The 23,150-nt window shown below is 43.5% G+C and overlaps 1 protein-coding gene across 3 annotated transcripts in view; it reads right to left on the minus strand.

Annotated features, from left to right (window-relative positions):
• The window catches only part of FARS2 (phenylalanyl-tRNA synthetase 2, mitochondrial), a 200,602-nt gene that overhangs the window by 146,808 nt on the left and 30,644 nt on the right, over positions 1–23,150 (minus strand). For 2 of the 3 annotated variants that reach the window (XM_077933305.1, XM_077933306.1), the window contains 2 exons: positions 6,451–6,658; positions 5,203–5,826 (listed from right to left, as the gene is read on the minus strand). In XM_077933305.1, the coding sequence (XP_077789431.1) occupies positions 5,203–5,826; positions 6,451–6,468 (642 nt within the window). In that variant the 5' untranslated portion in view covers positions 6,469–6,658. The remainder of the gene's footprint in view (positions 1–5,202; positions 5,827–6,450; positions 6,659–23,150) is intronic. The other variant, XM_077933307.1, reaches the window with a different exon arrangement.

Below are 23,150 nucleotides of genomic sequence, written 5' to 3' on the forward strand. Positions count from 1 at the left end.
GATCAGTAGCAGATGGCGTCTTAAGGCAGTGCTCACCTGACTGTCATTGCTGCTGCTCACTGGAAGTTAAATGGGGAGAGGAGACGTAGCAGTGAGGTCAATGCAGTGCAAACCCACCAGCAGGAATGCCACATTGGCTCTGCCAGTGTGTCTGCACTGTGCTGACCTTGCCTCTCCCAGTAAGCAGCAATGATGCAATGACTGCAGGTCAAGTGAACCCCATGCCCCACCACCCCATCAGCTACTGGTGGGGGTGGTAACCAGTCAAAACTCGAATCTCCTGCCCCAAATACTGTTTTGCTTGTCAACTGTCAAAACAGAAAGACATACAGTCAGGGACAAAAATGTACATGTCCAGAAGCAGACTTATTTTTGCCGAATATGCAATATTCAGATGGGCACTTTGCACATTCCTGGGAGTGCACCATCTCAAAAAATCAGAAAGGAAATGTCACTGCAGAAATTCAGAGTCACTGTGTCCTTAAGCCCAGCCTGGCTGGGGATGAGGGAAGACCCTAGCTCCTTTCACGGTGGAAAAACAACTCTGAACCATTTCAGAGTCGCCCAGTTTGAGGTGCTGAGATATTTCACACAAAAAGCTGTCCAACTTATTGCAGATCCACTGGGAAAGGAAAAGATGCAAGGCTAATGCAGTATATTTCATTCCTTTCCACTAACATACTCCCACATTTTTGAACTCTTCATCACTCCTTTGCAGAAGCATCACTTGCACAAATAAAGTAAAACAGAGGTTACACAAGATCAGAGAAAAGAACATTATCATATTTTAGTGTTAAACCAGAAGTGCTGGGGGAGGAAGCATATTGGAAGCTGGGGGAGGAACAAATTGTACAGGGCTTTGCAATATCCTTCCTGTGTATAGAAGGCACAACCTACAGAGCATAAAAAGCAACTGTCCTCCTTCTCAAGGGACAGGTGTTAGAGGTAAAGGTCAAAGTAAAGGACCCCTGGACGGTTAAGTCCAGTCAAAGGTGACTATGGGGTTGCGGCGCCCAACTTGCTTTCAGGCGAGGGAGCCGGCGTTTGTCCACAGACAGCTTTCCAGGTCATGTGGCCAGCAGGACTAAACCGCTTCTGGCACAATGGAACACCGCGACAGAAACCAGAGCGCATGGAAACACCATTTACCTTCCTGCCACAGTGGTACCTATTTATCTACTTGCACTGTTGTTCTTTCGAACTGCTAGGTTGGCAGGAGCTGGGACAGAGCAATAGGAGCTAACCCCCATCGTGGGGATTCGAACCGCCGACCTTCTGATCAGCAAGCCCAGGAGGCTCAGTGGTTTAGACCACAGCCCCACCTGCCACCCAAGGTGTTTGAAGCACAAGAGCAAATGCTCAGAAGTTCGGCAAACAGTCTTTGTGCTGGTGCAGTTTGGTCTTATGGTCCCTTCATATATTCCCAAGTGGAACATCTCCCTATGTATAAAGCCTTCAGGGTAGGAACAGCCGGAAAACTAACAGATGCACTTCAGGGACATATTTCAAGAACACACATACGTGTGTTTAAAAAGATGTTTTCTGCATATTTTATTTGTTTGTTGCAAGTTAAATATCTCTACATTTACTTCTCAGCTCATGAAAGAAAGCAACATAATGTTATGCAAAGAAAGCTCCATGCAACCCTCCCATAAACATATTTGCCTGACTGAGTGCTTAGCAAAACTGCCGCAGAATACATCAGACGTTAGCATTCAGCAATAACATCTCAGTCACTCTCTCGAGAAAAATCATCTCCCTATTACATTCTGTAACAAAACAAAATGACAGACGCTGCGGACACTTTCTCGATATAAACTATGAGGATAGTGCAGTCCTGTGGTGCCCATTTAATACTGGTGTGCTGAATCGAGCCAAAAGCAAAAAAATTAAATAAAAAATGTATGTTCTGGTCTGTAAAAAAAGAAAAAGAAAAAAAGAAAAGAAAAGCTTCGTTTTCCTGCAAGAAGCTAACCACAACATAAGCCGTGCTGAAGAACACAACCGTTTTCTATGCAAGGCTCAGCAGTTCATCACTGCAGCCAACCCAACTGAATATCCAACCACTTCCCACTCTCTTCTGTGCCAAGAAAGTTCTCTCTCATCTAGAATTTACTCGCAGTTTAATTAATATAGAGGTGAAATGTGTCTCTAATCTATACTTTTAAAGTTGATGGTATAAAAATGGCAAAGAAACTAACATGCCCAGAGTGTGGAGAAATAGGAAGACAGTCATACCTCATGTTACGTTTGCTTCAGGTTGAGCGTTTTCAGGTTGCATCCCACGGCGACCTGGAAGTACCGGAAAGGGTTACTTCCGGGTTTCGTCGCTCGCGCATGCGCAGACGCGCAAAATGACGTCATGCGCAGAAAAGGCAAATCGTGACTTGCGCACGCGCAGATGCAGGTTGCGTTCTGTTCATGTTGCGAACGGGCCTCGGGAACGGATCCTGTTCACAACCAGAGGAACCACTATACTCTTTGCATTACTCAGGAGCGCTTACTCAGCTCTGATTGCAGCACCAAGATCCAAAAACTTGCTTTAAGCCAGCAGGTGGCTTGGTTGTACCCTGAGCAAGATTTTTTATTCCACCATTCCAACTCAGTTTTGAAAGTAGCCTCCATTTGCGCACACACACACACACACAATAAAAAGACGTTCTGCCATGGGGCAAGTGGTTATGCTGCTCCCCGCATCCCAGTCCCATGAAACTAAGTTCTGTGGTTCTCTGAATCCGAGCATTTGTTTAGAATAATTCGATCAAGCGTGACATGCGCTTGGAGACCTTCTGATTATTGGCTTCCTGTAAAAACAAGTTTAATGGTTGCAAACTTCACAATGTGAGGGGGGTGGAATCCACATGGCAGAGGGTGTTGTGAGAAGTCCTAGGGAAATGAGGTATATTGCTCCAATCCCATAATAGCTCTAGTGCATCTGATCCACACCCACCCACTTTGAGAAGAGTCCAAACATTTGTGCCCTCGTATAATGGAATCCAATCCACTGAGAACAGAAAAGGATGAAAACTGTACTCAATAAATAATAATAATGTTGTATTCACACCTTCCTTCTGTTCCTTTCTAGGGCATTATAAAGATTGATATCAAATGCTAAGGGATTGCCTTCCTTATACACACAAGTAATGATTATGCATGGTGGAGACTTTTAAAAATCAGCCACTATGAAATGAAAGCCAATTCGAAGGGGGCCTGTTAGGCATTGCCAAAAAAATATCTACCCAAATAAGGACAAACAAGAGTACCAGTTTGCATATGGTCATTTATATGTACAGGCACAAACTTAGAAAGGATTGTTGTAATTTAAGCAGGAATACAATACATCTTACCCTAGTGAGGAAGACATTGTGCCTCTGTTCAGCTGATGGTCAACTTTCAGGCTGCTGCCTCCCCATTTTATGGTTCATTATCTTTAAACTTTTATGGTTTACTATCTTGGACTGGGGGACGTAGGTGGCGCTGTGGGTTAAACTACAGAGCCTAGGACTTGCCGATCAGAAGGTCGGCGGTTCAAATCCCTGTGACGGGGTGAGCTCCCGTTGCTCGGTCCCTGCTCCTGCCAACCTAGCAGTTCAAAAGCTTGTCAAAGTGCAAGTAGAGAAATAGGTACCGCTCCGGCGGGAAGGTAAACGGCATTTCCGTGTGCTGCTCTGGTTCGCCAGAAGCGGCTTAGTCATGCTGGCCACATGACCTGGAAGCTGTACGCCGGCTCCCTCGGCCAATAAAGCGAGATGAGCGCCGCAACCCCAGAGTTGGTCACGACTGGACCTAATGGTCAGGGGTCCCTTTACCTTTACTTTATCTTGGACTGGACAGTCCTCAAATAAAGGACACCTTCAAACAGAGGACTCACAACCCTTCAAAACAGAGGACTAACATACCACAGGATTAAGCTAACATATATTTCCACATAATGTCCATGTTTTTAGCCATTAAACGTGTCACTATAATTTTTCACCGAAAGGCCCTCCTATATAATATTTTGAGGGAGTTAACACAAGGTATATGCCTACAATTTTTGAGACTACACTTCAGATTTGAAATCCTACTGACACTGTTCTAGAGTGGTTAAAAATATAAAGATTTATGTTATATGGTGCAGAGATCCCATAAACCAGCAAGAAAGACATACTTTATTCTATTTTGCAATTTATGTTACCTAGAGCACTTATAACTTTCCTCCTGGCAATGAGACAGACATTTTTTAGGCGACATATGCTCTTTTAAAAATGAGAATGACTAATATTCTGAGCCGCACAAACCCAAACATTTTTGCTTTCCAGTGATAAACAAAGATATGGTTTGTTGCCATTCTGTTGTAACAGGAGTTAATGAGCTCAACTGGGGGTGGGGGGGGGGGACCTCTGTCCATGCAATGAATGTGATTAGCCCAGAAGCTGCAGGGTGGAATTGAAGAAAACTCTGGTCAAGAGACTGGCTCATGATGGAGGCAGGACTGAATACCCGTCTTGAGAGCAGAAATGCTTTTCTGTGTGAGAAGAAGAAATGCTGACAAGGCCTTAAATGAGCTAAGACACAGCACCATTGTAAAAAAAGGTACAAGTCTCCATGTAGCTTAGCAGAGCTGGGTGATCATCATGAATTCCTCCTGTAACCCGATAAGGTTGGTATCATGTTAGCCCCTAAAACAATGGGGAACTGCTTCTGCAGGTGTCTGTCCTGTGATTGACCAATATATTATTGTTTCAACATTTTTAATGTTTCCTATCCTGGACTCCTTTGGGAGGAAGGGGACAGTTGAAATGAAATACAGTGGTACTTCAGGTTACAGATGCTTCAGGTTACAGACGCTTCAGGTTACAGACTCCGCTAACCCAGAAATAGTACCTCAGGTTAAGAACTTTGCTTCGGGATGAGAACAGAAATTGTGCAGCGGCGGCAGCGGGAGGCCGCATTAGCTAAAGTGCTACCTCAGGTTAAGAACAGTTTCAGGTTAAGAACGGACCTCTGGAATGAATTAAGTTCTTAACCCGAGGCACCACTGTAAACAAATACTATCAATTCTCCTGAACCTGTTGAAGGTGCCATGATGGGAACAGCTAACATTGTTGTCAAACAACAACTCCCATCATTCCTAATCATTCACTGGGCTGGGTGGGGTCGATGTGAACCAGAACCCAACAACATCAGGGAGGGCACCATGTTGACTAGACCCTTTCTTACCTCGTGGTCGGAGAAGAGCCGGACACCTTCCAGCTGGTGGAAGACTGGATAGTGGGTGCTATCGATCTGATCTCGACGGTAAACATCTCCCACAACCAGAAAGGCATCGAGTCCAGAGTGCATCAAGTCCCACTGGTGGGCAGATGTGTGGGCTCTTAGGATGTGGGTACGATTCAGGTAGTAGTTATCCCCTTTCTTCCTGCTAGGGTGGTCTTTTGGAATGAGCAGCCTGTCAAAATTCTGCTCAACGGTGACCACCGGAGGCATATCATCATACACAGAGAAGAGTGGCGTCCCAAAGCGCCCAATATATTGCTTGTAGAAGTGGTCTTTCACACGCTCTTTCATCAGCCACAAAGGGTGATGCCTTTGGTTGTGCAGGTTTTCCCCCACCTTGGAAAGAATCTTCTTTGTGACGTTGGTGTAGTCATCTGGGAGATAAGATTTGCCAAGAACTTCCACCGCGTCTGTTCCGGAGGTGCTGGCAGCGAAACCTGAAGATATTCGCCGGCACCATGCAGGACTGAAACTGGAAGGTCTTCTTCCCAGAAGTCCCCATGATGGAACCATTCTGCCACAGCCGAGTATTTGCATGGATGCAGCCATTGCAGGGTTCTTTATATGCTGGAGGAAGTAGAAAACCAAATGCAAATAATGATTTCTGATTGCAGTACACACGCAACCTTTGATATGAAATACAGTGGTACCTCTGGTTGCGAATGGGATCCATTCCAGAGGCCTATTCGCAACCTGAAAAGAATGCAACCCGCGTCTGCGCACGCGCGGTTGCGTTTCGCCATTTCTGCACACACACATGACATCATTTTGCGCATCTGCGCATGCGCGAGGGGTGAAACCCAGAAGTAACCCGTTCCGGTACTTCCAGGTTGTCACGGGATGCAACCTGAAAACGCTCAACCAGAAGAAAACGTAACATGAGGTATGACTGTATATGAGTTTTAGTCTACTCAGTCACAAAGAAAAGCTGATGAAATTATTCCATCACAGTTCTATAACGTAAGAAAATTATTAATGCTTTGGGAGTGCAGCAAAAACTAGCAGTGGTCCAGAGACAGAGTGGGGGGAACCCTGTTGTTGTTGTTGTTAGGCAAGTGGGTTGGGAAAGAGTCCTCCCAGGACTTTGGGGAGCAGAGGCTACCAGATATGTTAAATAGCACTGTTCTAAATGGACCAAGAAATATGTTCATTTTAACTTCCCATTAAAGCAAGCCAAAGCAAATCACCTACCTGGACAAACAGCACCATTTTGGAACATCAGAAGATGCGTGCCTCTCAAATAGTGTTGATAAACAAGATATGCCCAATAGACGTTGACTGATTGTATTCCAGATACAGTCTTTGAAAATGCGGCCAATAATTCTCATACACGAGAAACGATTCAAGGATAATTTATGTGGATTCTTCTGTCTCTCTGCAGGAGATTGCCAGCCAATTACTATGGGAAGGAGAAAGAGGTAAATAACGTGAATGTTGAGTAACAAAGACCATGATCAAAAACATTTGTAATTTCTTCACAAAGCTTTCCCATAATGGCTGATTGGGATGCAAAGCTGCAGTAAAAACTGAGTCATCCCATTTGTACTCTCTACTGCCTACTTCACCAAACTGTATAATGAACAAAAAGCCACAAGCTCACACCTTGTCTACCCACCCTACACAAAACTCGGACTGAGAGCCAGGGAGCTAATCTGAAGTCTGCCTCACTCAACCTCTTGCCCTCTTCTGCTGACCAGATGGTGGGTAAGAAACATTCCAGGAACTCACCTGCCCGTGCAGGAGAAGGCAAATGCTACAACTAGTTGCTAGAAGATTACAAATGGCGGCAACAGAAGACTATCCGGCTCCACATATTCCCTCATGAAGAGGATTATAAGTGAATCAGGCCTCAAATATGGCAAATTTGCAGGATTAGATAGGCCAGGTGTCAAGGGGGAAGCATCTAGGGCCACTGCTAATGTTAGGCAGTGTGAGGCCATCGCCTCAGAAGGCGAACGGATTGGAGCAGTAGCTCCTGGCTGTTCCTCCTGACTTCCTACCCCTGCCAGCCATTTCCCTCTGCTGCCATATATCCTGTCCTGCCCCCAGTAATCTGGGTGTCTGTCTTAGGTGCAATGGAGGAGGCTATTCCATCACTGGTGTTCAAAGGAGATTCACCTGCAAGTCTAGTCAGCATCACAGTGTCCTTTACCCCAGGCAGCAAAATGTCTAGAGAGAGCCCTAGATGCATCACTGGGCACCCACAACCTCCTGGTCCAAGTCAGATGGATTCTCTGGGTTTTGCACCAAGATTCTTTTTAACTATAACTACTACTATAAATGGTAAGCGTCTCCCAAATTCCTATGTTTCATTAGCACTCTTTCTTGGAAATCATTGCTGATGGGCTCCAGATGGACTATTAAATATACAATTTTTTGTAAACTGACAGGTTGGGCCCAAATCCCTTAAAGCCGTTCATTTCTCCCTTCTGTCCAAAAAATACTTAATGGACAGAAAATCCCTAACAACCCTGAAATGCTGTGGAACATATGAGGAAAGTAAGGCTGCCTTCTTTTAGTGATCTGACAAACTTCTGTTGCGCAAGAGAAGTTCTACCAGTGTAACATATGCTAAAAACAAAATACCGGTAATAGACATATGGTAAAATGACCAAGATTGGGCATTTACCAAGCTGTTTAGCAACTCAACTAGGAACTTTTTTTTCCCCCAGCATGCAAACTTGTCTGAGCATAAGGTTGTAAATGCTATAGTTGATGATATACTTTGCTTAAATCATCTCTGGTTAAAATGGGACATAAATTAGGAAAAGGTAACATACAATTCACAGGCTATGCGCAGCCCAGAGACATCAGAACTTTTTTTTAATGGTGGCTCTAAGAAAGGTGCTAATGTGCATTAACTATTACCATTAGTTATTTCTGGGAAGAAGAGGCTAATTCGAATTATCTACCTTATTTACTAAAATGTAATGTGCACCTTTTTGGCCAAATTATGTCGTGAAAATTAGAGTGTGCATTAGATTTGATGGCGCATTTACATTCGCCAGCAAATACTTTTCTGGTTTTAATGTTTTGAAAATTGAGGTACGCATTAGATTTGATGGTTCATTAGAGTCACGTAAATACGGTTCTTCAGTTTTCCAGGACTGCCCCAATCCTCTGAACGACGCCAAAGGAGCATGGGCTAGCTATTGTAAGCAAAAATTGAGGTGCTCAAGTAAACTGGTACACTTGGGAGCAGAAGCTGTGCAGAATACAAAACTATCAATCAATCAAAATTTATTATACAGTCACAGAAAGGTTAAAAACAAGGCAGAATACCAAGAACGCTGTGTTTCTGACAGAAATTCAAATAAAATACATATATAGAAACAGTGGGGGAAAGCCAAACCACACCTGAACTGGCAAAATCCTTTTATGAATCTTTGCAGGAGAAAACAGAAATGTGACAGTTAATTTCCTTTACTGTGTTGTTTGTCTCAATCAATAAAAAAAAGGCCAAATACCACTCAAAAGTCTCTCCTGGGTATTTTGATAAAGTAGGAGTGAATAATCAATTTTGTTCATCTCTATAAAATATACATTTAAAAAACCATTTTTCCCTATCCATTCATCCCCACAGGACAGATCTTTATTATAAGGAATACCCCCACCCCTGCAAGGAGTCATCTAGTCCTAGAAAAAAGCCACCAGCTGGCATTTGGGAACAGTCAAGTTATCTAAATAATTGGCATGACCCTCGACAAACCAAGACAAAGTGCAGAGCAAGTTTTACAATCAGGACCCACAAAATATTGGGGGGGGGGGGGGCAGATAACAGACTTGTTGAATCTACTTTGTTTTTTAATAAGATTCCAAGATCTACCAACCAGAGCCAGGAACCAAAGCGAAATATTTAGAATCAAAAGAATAAGTACATTTTGCATCTAGGAATTTGTAGTCAGCACTGCATTCATAGACTGTTTTATAAAAAATGATGCAGAATAGCTGGACTCCTTCAATTTATTAAAACTTTCCAGTGAAATTGACATGGTCCTGATGGGTGGTTCAAGAGGTAGCTGAGATTTTGGGACAGTTTTGCTAATTTGGACAAATGGAACAGACTTATTAAGAAAACTATGTTTAGGCATAAGATGAAACGAGGTCTTAGTTATCCTCCTTTGTTGACCTATCAGCTTGTCATTTAAAACAGTTGTTATATAAGGGGTCTTTCAGTTCCATGGCTGCAAGCAGAAATTTACTATAATTGTTGTTGTTTATTTATACCCCACCCATCTGACTGGGTTTCCCCAGCCACTCTAATCCATCAGGCCAACATGCCGTTCCATAAATTGAACATAACAGAGCTTCAGACCATAGAAAATCCCTTTTCTAAAATCCCTTTTCTATGGAAGGTTGGACTGAATAGGCCAAAAAGACTGCCACCTTTAGAGTCACTGTGAGTTCCAAATCTGGAATATAAGGAAATCAAGCAGGTTGATAAATTCCTTTACTTCCCAGGTTGGGAAGATTCAGGCCACTCTAGGCTGACAGATTTATTTAAGGATGGTAACCCTTTAAGACTGCAATAGATCACACACATCTTGAGAGCCTTTCACCCATCTTGGCTTCAAGTATTGCAGATCCAGCACTCTACACAGAAGCGAGGCATATGTCAGACGAGCATTAAGAGTGGTATGAATAATCATGTATTCAGTCTGGCTCTAATATGAAAGCGATGGTCTCTATTGTTTATAATGCGCTTACTGTAGAGATGGTTGGCACTCCCATGAGTGCTAAAACGGTATGGGAGTTAGCTTTAGGATGGGAATCCCTGCTGATGCTTGGGATGCAATGTGGCAGAATCCACCATACAAGTTCATTTCAGCTCGTATTCAAGAGGCTGCATTCAAAGCGATTCATAAATGGCATTGGCCGCCACTTCAATTACACAGAATAAATTTGGCTATCTCAGTGGAACACTGGTGAGGCTGTGGTGGAAAAGGTGGTCTTTATCATTTATGCTGGGGGCTGCAAATTAGTCAAACCTTTCTGAGAGGTTGCCTTTGCAAAAGCTTTGATCATCACTGGGCAAATACACCCCTCGACACAGCTCTCGCACCCTTAAACTGGTTAACCCTGCAATAGTACCTCTCTTTACTGCTTGGCCAGAAGTGGCTACCATTGGATAACATCCAATTTTACTCTGAATGGCTGGTTAGATAAAAATTGGGGCATGGCTCTTTCTGAATGTTTGGCATATCCCTATGAAGTGCAAAAGAAAAATGCCAAAACAGGCAAATCTGAAAGTGTTTTGCGTTCTTTCTTGACCTATGCTAATCTGGTTGGAGCCTTTTTACATACTGCTTTGTGGAGAGGGTATTTGCAAGTTTAAGAGAACAAAGCAAAGCTAAAAGTGTTAATAATCATTTTCTTTACTGTACAAGAATAACATGACTTTTTTTGCAAATTTCCTGCTGTGGCACCAAATTTGTTACAAGGGATTATATTTGTTTCTTTGTTTGTTTGTTTGCACTGTTATTATCAAAACTGAACAAAAATAATTATTTAAAACAACTTTCCAGATCAGCGTTTGGAGATAGGCAAAAGAAACACTTTGATATAAACTGTGTGTGTGAAACAGAGATACAGTATTTTACAACTGCCCACATTTTCACATGTACTGGAAAATGCAACACATTATTTTAATCTAAGTACAGTGGTGCCTTGCAAGACAAAATTAATTCGTTCCACGAGTTTTTTCGCCTTGCGATTTTTTTCGTCTTGCGAAAAAAAGTTTTGGAAAAGCTTCAAAAATCACCAAAGTCTTCAAAAACCTCAAAAAAGGCTACCACACCGCGTGCTATGAGTTGCTCCTCGAAGTCAAGTCGCAACTGTATTAATGGTGTTAAGAAAAAGGAAACAAACTTGCAAGACGTTTCCATCTTGCGAAGCAAGCCCATAGGGAAAATCATCTTGCGAAGCAACTCAAAAAACAAAAAACCCTTTTGTCTTGCGAGTTTTTTGTCTTGCGAGGCACCACTGTAGTCCTTTGCATTACACACACAACTTAGGCTGCAGTTCCGCGGAGCCTCTTCTGTTTGCGAAAAAAATCTGCAAATCTCCCCAGATATGCCAAAATGATGTATTCGCTTAATATCCCTGGGCACAAAGTAGGATAATGTGGTTGTGAAGAATGAGGAGGGAAGGGGAGGGGGGGAGGAGTTGGGGGAGGGGTCTATGTACTCAGTACCAATAGTTCTGTAAGCATTTCTACAGTCACAAGTTTGCAAAGCATACACAAGTTATGTGTATTTTGCAATTTCTAACGGCGTCTCAGAATGTTGCAGGCTGACTAGTTGCCTGCCTTCCAACAAGCAGTATATTAATCATGACAGCATCACTGGCAACACTGTGGAAATTTTAATATGAAACAAGAAAACTGGGAGCCATTTTCCTTAATAAGATAATGAGCCATCACATCTTTCTAAGTAAAGCTTTTTAAATACACAATAAATAATATGTATTTTTGTGTGTGTGCAAGTGAGAGAGAGCGAGAGAGAATAGAAAGCAGCAATATTCATAGAAATCATAGAATTGTAGAGTTGGAAGGGACCATGAGGTCATCAAGTCCAACCCCCTGCAATAGACACAGATTTGCTGAGTCCCCTTAGGAAGACTGCTGTTTCTCAGCTTTAGTTCCTTGTCTATGAAGCAGGAGCAATAATGGCTTACCTCACTGAATTATTATTCAGAAAGATCAGGAAAGCATCTTACAAATAAGAAGATTATGCTATAATGATAACCATCATACTCTAGATGGTTAGGGACGCGGGTGGCGCTGTGGTCTAAACCACTGAGCCTTGGGCTTGCTGATTGGAAGGTCGACGGTTCGAATCCCCGCAACGCAGTGAGCTCCCGTTGCTTGGTCCCTGCTCCTGCCAACCTAGCAGTTCGAAAGCACATCAAAGTGCAAGTAGATAAATAGGTACCACTCCAGAGGGAAGGTAAACGGTGTTTCCGTGTGCTGCTCTGGTTTTGCCAGAAGCGGCTTAGTCCTGCTGGCCACATGACCTGGAAATTGTGTGTGGACAAACGCCAGCTCCCTCAGCCAGTAAAGCGAGATGAGTGCCACAACCCCAGAGTCGTTCGCGACTGGACTTAACCGTCAGGGGTCCTTTACCTTTACTGTGTAAAATTTCTAGATACTAATATTGTTCTTTGTTTTCATGAAACCTCCATGTTCAGAGGCAATACACCTGTGTGTACCAGATACCAGGAGCAGTCAGCAGGAGATGGTCCCCAACACTGCATTCTGCGGTCATGTTTCAGCCCTGCCCAGGGCTGCAACCTGAGGTCTCCTCAACCGTGGAGCAAGGGGACCTTCCAGCAGACCTCCATACCGATAATGACCCTGAGGACCCATCAGCTTTGGATATCCTTGGCCCAGGACTGGAGGTCCCCATGCCAGTTGCCTTTGTCTCAGACAACTCCCCATCCATCACCTTCCCCAGTGCAGAGGAGGTGGGGAGCCAGGCAAGAACGTTGGTGCTGCCAAAGTGCCCAACTAACTGCACATGAGGCTATTTGGGATGAGGGGGAAACCCTTGCTCAGATCAGGTCCTGATGGACAGCTAGAAAAGGGTACCTGCCTCCCTGCCTTGGGGAAACAAGACACCTGCATGTGAATTTCCAGGAGCATCTCGTTGACTTCTCTTGGTTCTGATCCAATCAGGCAGCTCTTGTGGGTTTGTGGTTGCTGTTTGCTCAACCCCAGCACAAAATGGGTGTTTATACTGGGAAAACTGCAAGCCGTGTCAGTTAACGTTATGTACATTTCCACAACCAATCCAGAAAGGGGAGAGGACGTGCAAGTTTCCAAACGGATTTTGGCTTCGCAATCGAATTAAATTGACAGCTTTCAGGTCAGGAGGGGCAGGCGCCATGCAAGGTGTGTGCAGAGCTGCTGGTGCACCTGCTCTTGTTTCAGCCACACAGTACCTTCCGGCTGTACTTAGCAAACGTACATTCAGTTGTGCAAAAGAAAAAAAGAAGAGAAAAAGGAGTCATCTCGAGTTCGAACTGCACCATTTATCTGTCACGGGTTCTTACAAAGCGTTTAAAAGAAAAGGTTAGAGTGCTTCGGAAGAAGGAACTGTATTTTGCAGCCTAGAGGCACACTGCTTCTACCAGTTGGCAAGAGAAGGGCTGAAATATTAATAAGCAAGCCATTTGTCAAGGAAATTATGCAAGGAAGCCTGGCCGTTGTACAAACCAGCCAGCAACTTAAGACACAAGAAAGCCAGACATGATAATCCAGGGGCTTTCTGAAATGGGCTCCTGAACTCCTCTACCTTTAGAAAGAAAGAGCTGGCAGGGAAATTTAAAAGGGGTGGGGGATTTGTACAAAAACAAATCCATGCATTTTACAATAAACTCTTGTTCACACCAATATTAACCGTTGTTATTTGGGCCTCGATTTGACCCATATCAAAAAAGGGGTTTTCGACAGATTCAGACTAGGTGCAATGTCTTTGCAATCGATTTTGCGTGCGCATCAATGAACATGACTTGAAATGTGATCTGCCATGCCAGACTACGTTTAATAATTAAAAGCCCGCAAAACACTTAAGAGAACTGTTATATGATGGGCAGAAATGCGGACCTTTAAAAACAGTTGAATGTTCTTTTAAAAATAGTAAGATTTATGTATAATGCACAGGTGTGCCTGCTTTTGTCTAGCAATAGGCATCACTTAAGTATATAGACATTCTAATGGCCCTGCACTGAGAAACTGAATTACTGACAAAGCAAATTTGCAAATGCGGAAGTAGCAGTGTTTCTGAATGAGATACACTCCACATACCGCGTTTCAAAAAACGGGGGCATTTCTGAATCTTTAGATTTAGCATACATTGCCAAGGGAGAGCAGTTGCAGCTACGGTCTGTTTGAAATTAACACCTTCCTTCCGTTTTGAATGATCCTCACCAATCGTGCATAAACTCGCTCATATAATGAATATTAACAAATACAGAAAGTAGTACTTAGACCGCTGTATTATGCATGGGTCTTTGATTATTAATAGCCCCTTTCTGCTTACTTAGCACTTTTTTTCCTACTGGGCTTCTCAAAGTTCTGTACAGCTGCTATTTAATGATGCCTCCCAACAGCCCTGTAATATAATAAATAGATTGTTTAAAACAATTAACAGTTGAACCCAATTCACATTTCTGCACACTGCAATGCATATGTGTGATGAGTAACTGATTGAAGGTGCTGCTTCTTTGGGGAAGGAAGAAAGGAAGGAAGGAAGGGAGGAAGGGAGGAAGGAAGGAAGGAAGGAAGGAAGGAAGGGTGGGTGATGGGAAAGGAAGCTCCGTAGACAAATAGAGAACTTCAGTTGGAGATCCCAAATGCCCAATGTGTTTCATTTTATACCTGCTGCAGTGGGACTGTTCGAATGTACAAACATTTAACTCAAATTATATATGGACTCAGGGACGCGGGTGGCACTGTGGGTTAAACCACAGAGCCTAGGACTTGCCGATCAGTAGGTCGGCTGTTCGAATCCCCACGACGGGGTGAGCTCCCGTTGCTCGGTCCCTGCTCCTGCCAACCTAGCAGTTTGAAAGAATGTCAAAGTGCAAGTACATAAATAGGTATCACTCCAGCGGGAAGGTAAACGGCATTTCCGTGCGCTGCTCTGGTTCACCAGAAGCAGCTTAGTCATGCTGGCCACATGACCCGGAAGCTGTACGCCGGCTCCCTCAGCCAATAAAGCAAGATGAGCGCCGCAACCCCAGAGTCGGTCACGACTGGACCTAATGGTCAGGGGTCCCTTTACCTTTACTTTATGTATGGACTCACTATTTTTGTGTGATTGCAAATGCTGAGTGATATCCCATTAAGACACACTCACAGTAAACCACTGAAAGCAACTCTGAGCATGACTAACATTAAATATCACCTGCTATGTATAATCTGAATGCCACACGCACACACAGAGGTTCAGAAATGACAGAAAGTGGGCTTCTTGAAGATAAACGCACATATAATTCCTAACTTTCACATCAGGTAGGCTAGTGGTACCAAGATCTGAAGCACATCACTGATTTAAAAATGGAGGTGTATCATCACCAATGAATCACAGGAAGGCTAACGGATGGGTCATAGGGTCGCTGATGTGATACTAAGCTGAGAAGTTTGGAATGTGTTATTTAAGCCAGAAGGTGTCTGTATATGAATATAGTCAGTCCAGGCCCTAATGTTCTTCTGAAAGTAGCTATGTTGACAGCCTGCGAATGCTGCTGTGTTATTTGTAGAGCTCAACAGGTAAATTGCATGACTGCTTTATCACTATTGCTATTGCAAGCTGTTTTGTGAGAATAACCTTGCAAACTGATGTACAACGCTTCTTTTTTATCCTTTGCATGGGAGTAAATCTCAGCCATTGGATTTGCAAAATGGGGCTCGCCATCGGCATTTGTTTAGCTGGATCTTCAGGATTTAAAAAAAAAATTAAAAAATTGTGCTGTATCTTTATCAGTTACACAGCACAGAAAATCTGCCCAGCAGGTGACTTTGGAGTGCATTTCCACCTTCCTGACTGTGAGCTGCCCAAAAAAGGCCAAAGTGACCCCTGGCACTGCAGACAAAGTCTGGGAGGCCATCCAAATTATGGCAGCCTGGCTCCAGATGTCCATGAGCATCGACACTGTCCAGAATGTCTGTAGTGCTACGTGATACCGGAGCTATCATCCTCTATTTCTGAGCTAGGGGAGCTGCAGAAGCTCCTTTGTGCAATTCTGCATCTTTTAGCTAGCAAATAGGAGAGCAGGGAGATGGTAGAGCTTTGAGATGCTCTTCAACTGACACCACCACCACCCCCAAAAAATACAGGGTGGGTGGGCAGCAGAATCCTCTCTATAGTGTACAAGTGAATTTCAACAAAGTATGATCTGACGCAATCTGATCAGCAGAAGTAATTCTGCGCACCATGACACAACTTTTAGATTTGTGGTAGTCTGCAAAGGCAAGGAGGATACTGGAGAACTACCCTGGTGATTCACCTGCAAAACTCTTCAGGAGTATGTTAAGTTGTGGGTGAACATATCACAGCAATTCTTCAAACAGCTCTTGTTTATTCACAGGCCAGAGCAGAACAGAACTGAAGGGTTCAGCCAGCCTGCTTATATAGAGCTCCACTACAATGCAACAGTAACAACTTTCTGTAACTAGCCAATCACTGAACGTCACTTTCAATTCCTTATTTGCCTATGTGGACCTGAGTGAAAACTATCTACAGTATCCCCCTGCTGGCCCAGGGTGAGAACTTCAGTACATAACAGAGTAGATCACCCTTAACTAGATTCTCCCTGCCTTCTTTTTAGCCACCTCCCTGATTTGCCATGTAAGAAGCACCAAGGGTCTTGAAGCAGGGACTGCAAGATAGGCAGGGGTGTGTTATTCCCTATGCCACAGTACTCCTAAAGCGGAAGGAGATATTGGCTTAATCCAGCAGTTCTCAACCTGTGGGTCTCCAGATGTTGTTGGACTACAACTCCCATCATCCCTGAGCTCTGGCCTTGCTAGCTAGGGGTGATGGGAGTTGTAGTTCAACAACATCTGGGGACCCACAGGTTGAGAAAGGCTGGTCCCTCTCTGCTTACAGCAGTACCCATATAATATGCAGAATTCTACACATCCATACCATCTCCTTCAAGTACAAGTACAACTCATGGCTGACCCTCAAAGAATCCTAGGAAATGTAGTTTACCCCTCACAGAGCTGCAACTCCCAGCACCCTGAACTACAGTTCCCAAGATCTTTGAGGGAAGAAGTCATGTACAAGCTGGAGCCATTTCGTGCAGGGGTTCCATTCCCGGCCCCCCACATGCATCGGCAGAGTGCATATGAGCACACACACACCCCACCTTTCTGCCTTCTTTCAGGACCAAAAAGACCTGCATGTCAGTGATCGCCTGACATCAAATGGAGAAGAGCTAATAAAATTCAAGGCCAATCTGTTTCCCATTCACAGTTTCAGCAGTCCTCTCTCAATTATGGCATGGAAAGGATAAAACAATAAATAAAACTGATTAAGCTATTATATAAAATCTAACCACTACTCTCAAGCCTACTGGAGAGTTATGGGGTGCGGGGTTGCAGTTTTTTTCCTGTTCCAAATGCTAAACACATATTAATTGGATTGGATAAAAACAGGATCAGAAAAATCAGGTATGAAGGGGAGAGAGATAAACAATAAGCTTCATGAATGAGTGGGGATTCAAACCATGGTTTCCTGGGTCATAGTCCAACACTCTAACCATGACGCCACACTGGCTTTTACCAACCAGATTAGGTTTTTTTCTGTTGGGACCAATGGGAAGGAAAGTAAGTAGGCCAGCCCGATGGCTGGTGTACTCCCCACCCCTCCACCGAATCCAGGATGTATGTGTCAGGGGAATGGGTGGGGCTCTCCCAAGAGACTAAAACCTCTCCTGATAAGATACGTGCATGACTCCTTTTTGTTGTCACCATCAGACCACTGACAGAGGAGAAAGAGCTGTCATTGATGTTTCCGCAGCTGTAGTGAGGTAGACACACTGGGTGGACCTCCTGCTCTGCACATGAAGATGAGAGAGCTACAAAATCCTACAGCATCTGAGATGCTCTCCCAGGTACCACAGAACTGTGTCTTAAATGGCTTGTTGTTGTTGCTGTTTAGTTGTTTAGTCTTGTCCGACTCTTCATGACCACATGGACCAGAGAACGCCAGGCACTTCTGTCTTCCACTGCCTCCCGCAGTTTGGTCAAACTCATGCTGGTAGCTTCGAAGACACTATCCAACCATCTCGTCCTCTGTCATCCCCTTCTCCTTGTGCCCTCCATCTTTCCCAGCATCAGTGTCTTCTCCAGGGAGTCTTCTCTTCTCATGAGGTGGCCAAAGTACTGGAGCCTCAGCTTCATGATCTGTCCTTCCAGTGAGCACTCAGGGCTGATTTCCTTAAGAATGGATAGGTTTGATCTTCTTGCAGTCCATGGGCCTCTCAAGAGTCTCCTCCAGCACCATAATTCAAAAGCATCAGTTCTTCGGCGATCAGCCTTCTTTATGGTCCAGCTCTCACTTCCATACATCACTACTGGGAAAACCATAGCTTTTACTATACGGACAATTGTTGGCTACTGCTGAGTTATTGTTTGTCCGATATAGAGACATGAAAACTTGGAAAACCCAACCACAAAAAAATGGCAAAACGCTGAAAAATGCTCTTGAGATATAGATCTGGTTTTTTTTTTCTTTTGGAATGAGTGAAATGCTTTTTAAGACAAGGCTTTACTCACTTAAAATGCGTAGCATGAAGATCTTTATGTAAGACTATCTATAGCCTTCAAGAATTATAATTCCTGCATATGCTGAAGACCAGACTTTGCCAACCTGCTTTCCTCCAGATGTTGTGTTTTTTTATTGTAAACCATCCTGCGGTCCTTGGATGAAGGGTGATATAGAAATTTAATAAGGTGAGATATAATAATAACAACAACAGACACATTTAGGAGCTCAAATAGCAAACCACCTGAACATAAACACCTGAACATAAACACTACAAGGTTCTGTCTATGGGTTTATGCATCTGATAAAAGTGGGCACAAATCTATGAAATCTTACGCCCCAATTCATTTCTTAGTCTTTAAGGAGCTTTGGGATTCTTTGCTGCAGTGTCACCTTGATATTCAAGTGACTTTGGAGAGAAATCTAACCTTGCCAAGTTTTGTCAGGTTTGAGGTGAATAGCTATTACGTCTTGCATAGTTTCTACCTAAATTAATACCCTGGCAAAATTCAGTCCAGGATCTTACATCGGTACCTCTCCTATTTCAGGGCTGCAGCAAAGCCAGTGCCGAGTCAGCTGTACAGAAGGTAATGGTTTCATTGTAGAAGATGCTTTAGTGCATAAGTTTATTCAAGCTTTGGTGCAGGAAGGCATAATATTTGATCAATAACTGCTCAGTCCTCAAGGCAAACACAGCAGGATCAGTACAAATGGGAGGAAATGGAAGCCAGGAGCCAGAGCGACACAGCCAAGTTGTCTTTCCAAACCCTACAATTCCAAATTTTGGAAGGGAGCAGCTTGCAGAACAGAAACAGTCGCACAGGAAGATGCGTATTTAAACCTTCTCCCAGCTGCTGCTGCTGCTGCCCCCTCCCCACTGAACCACAATTCCAGGCACTTTGAGATGGCCTGTCTAATGAAGATGCATTTTGATTTATTACCAGTGAGGTTAGATGGTGGTACATCAAAGCAAGTGTTATCCTGCACTTTCTGGTGCATATCCGCACCACTTTTCTCAATGCGAAAAAGCAAAAGAACTCAATAAAGAGAATTTAAAGCCCTTGGGTAGCTTACATAGATACAGTAATTGCTCATCTTAGCATTAATGGTATCTAAGTCAATCATATTTTACTCTTCCATTCTCTATATGGGGAGATCACAGGCAGAGATGTTAGGTTAAGGACAATAACAGAGACACCAAAGTGGAACACAACGCAACTGCTTTTGGAGGATATTCTATTATAGAACAGTTTATATATGTACTAATGCGATGCCAAATTATATAAAAAATTACCTGGTTTGACTATGCCTCATATTCATTTCATTTGGTGGGTGACCTTCTCTGCTACTGCAATTTTCCACACATTTTCAAACAAAGCACATATAAGAGAGGAGCACACAGGGCAGATATGACTTTTCCACAATTGAAAAAGCACATCTAGTACTGTACTCTGAGACAGGGCTGGCACCTGCAGAGTTCATTGGTGGAACCTGCAAAGCCCTCTTCAATATATTTTTAACCAACTATAGGCTAATATTAAAAAATAATAATCAGTTATTGCAATGCTGAGGACATATTTAGGCTATCGGTGAGATGAGCAAATTAATATAAAGCCAGAGACATTTTTTCCAACAATGTTTGGGAAGAAGACTCACAATCACTTGGATCTTGCTCCTAAACTAAGCTATGTTCTACAAACTAGTTAAGCATACAGGCCCTCTGGACATGATTGTTATTAAAACGCCTTTGCATTCCACCCTTCTTTTTCAAATAATTCAGGATAACTGATATGGGATAACCCTATTTTACTCTCAAAGCAATCCTGCAAGATGAATTAGATTGAGTGTGGCTGACTGGCCAAATTCAGTGAGCTTCACTGCTAAGGAAGGAGCTGAACCCAGTTCCTATTGGCCCACAGCCAATAGGCTTTACTACCCTGCATGCTCAAAGGCACTCTGCTCTTTGTTATTAAGCCACACATTCCATGACTGAGTCTCAACCTAGCTCAAATTGAACCCAGCAGTAGGATCACCCAAAAGTGTCCAAATGAAAAAATGGTTGTTGTTTATATCAACGCCATAAAATCCGAAGTGCTTTCGCAGGAGTCAACTCTGATTAAAATTTGGTTAGAATCAACATATTCAATTTGAATTTAACGAATTCATCAATTGATGTCTTCAGACCTACATATTAGCAGCTAAATTGCAGCTGACCCTGTGTATCTTAAGAGCTGGAATTTATTAAAATTAGCACTGTACAGCAGCCCAGTTACATAGCCAATGTTGCATCACTCTCATTTAAAATGCTTTATTCTCTCCCTGGATCCAAAAGATGTAGCGAGTAGGTTAAAAACTGTATGAGAAGCATTAGGGGAAGATTTTATTTCCTACATAAGCTATCAAGAGATAGTCCCAGAATGAGAGTTAAGTTAATGTTCCATGGATGCGGCTGAATGTTTTCGCTTGGCTGAAAAATGTCAAACTGTGGCAGAGAATATGAAACAGCAGCGGAAGGGGACAAAACCTTAACTAAAACTTATTGGGCTGTTGAAATCTTAATTCTCTTTTCTCAATTGCACATCCCACGCATAACACACGCCTTCCGAAGCTGAGGATATTGTTGGCTGCGAACAGATCATTTAGGCTGCAGTCCTAATTCCACTGACCTGAGGGGCATCCTGACTGAATTCAGCAGAACCTGCTTCCGAGTAGACACAGGGAGGATTGTGCTGTTAGGCTTCCATAGAAAAACTTTTGGATGTACCATGGGCAGTGCATTACCGCAGCCAGGGACTGTTGAATTTTGTCCCTATGTGGATCACTGTTACTGTGTCATATTGCTCCTCCCTAAGCCATATGTTCAGTATTAGAGACTTAAAGGAAAGCTCAGAGAACTGCATTCCCACAGCAATTCTCTCAGCCTTCCTAGGACCTACAATCACCCAATTTTTATTACAATAAAATATTAATTTCAATTAATATACTGCCCTTCATCCAAGGATCACAGGGCAAATACACACACACATACGTGGTACCTCGGGTTAAGTACTTAATTCGTTCCGGAGGTCCGTTCTTAACCTGAAACTGTTCTTAACCTGAAGCACCACTTTAGCTAATGGGGCCTCCTGCTGCTGCCATGCTGTCGGAGCACAATTTCTGTTCTCATCCTGAAGCAAAGTTCTTAACCTGAGGTACTATTTCTGGGTTAGCGGAGTCAGTAACCTGAAGCGTATGCAACCTGAAGTGTATGTAACCTGAAGCGTATGTAACCTGAGGTACCACTGTGTGTGTGTGTGTGTGTGTGTGTGTGTGTGTGTGTGTTACATACCATAGTAACAAAAAAAGCAATGCCCCCTGCCAAGAATTTGCGTCTTGGCGAAAACCTGTTGTATAAAGCCTAAATCAGGCACCCCAACCCCCTCAAAACCTGAGTTCCCTCAACAGAAGAACATTTATTAAGTTTCTCATTTCAGTGGCTTTAAGATTCATAGCTCTACAGGGGTGGCAGTTCATTCACAATGCCAGGGTCAGCCTTTGAAAAGTTATCAGCTATAATAACTAACATCTGCTTAAGACTGTGAGACTAAAATTTGCATTTGCAGAAACTCTAAGTTTAACCAAAATATTACAGCTCCTTGCCAAGCACACCTACAGCACACAAAAGTCTGAGGCTACGATCCCACACATACATGGGAGCAAGTCCCTCTGAACTTACTTCTGAGTAGATATGCATAGCACTGCATGGTTGAGCAAAAGTATTGTGATCCAAAAAGATTTGCCATATGAGATATAGGATACTATTTTTTCTCTTTTCAGCCCCCAGACAGGTAATCAATCAGTACAGTAATAAGGACACAAATAATGGCTCTTGAAAACGACGGTGTGCATTTTCTGCATGACTTGTTATCGGCGCCCTCATTTATGTGTTTAAATCTATACAAACTCAAACACCACCTACTATACATGCCAACACGTTGTCACAAATACATGCTAGGTGGAATGTAAACCCTGACTCACGCTGAAAGGAACACTCATCACAGTAGGGTCCCCCAACACCATCTAGAGGGTGTCAGCAGACAATACAGGCAAGTGAGAAATTAAAGGGGGAGGAAGAAGGGGGACAGGAACATAGGGAAATAGATTTGTTTCTGCAATGCCTTCCACAAAAGAAACTACAGCACATATACTGTTCCAACACTTTGTTTGGGCTGCATTTTCCCAGTATGTACAGTGGTGCCTCGCAAGACGAAAAGAATCCGTTCCGCGAGTCTCTTCGTCTTGCGGTTTTTTCGTCTTGCGAAGCAAGCCCATTAGCGGCTTAGCGGATCAGCTGCTTAGCGGCTTAGCGGATCAGCTGATAAGCGGCTTAGCGGATCAGCTGTTAAGCGGCTTAGCGGATCAGCTGATAAGCGGCTTAGCGATCAGCTGTTAAGCGGCTTAGCGGATCAGCTGATAAGCGGCTTAGGAAAAGGGGGGGGGAGGAAAAAAACCCTGCAGGAACTCGCAAGACATTTTCGTCTTGTGAAGCAAGCCCATAGGAAATTCGTTTTGCGAAGCACCTCCAAAACGGAAAACCCTTTCGTCTAGCGGGTTTTCCGTCTTGCGAGGCATTCGTCT

This window comes from Podarcis muralis, chromosome 8 (assembly GCF_964188315.1).
Source record: "Podarcis muralis chromosome 8, rPodMur119.hap1.1, whole genome shotgun sequence".
Lineage (NCBI taxonomy): Eukaryota > Metazoa > Chordata > Lepidosauria > Squamata > Lacertidae > Podarcis > Podarcis muralis.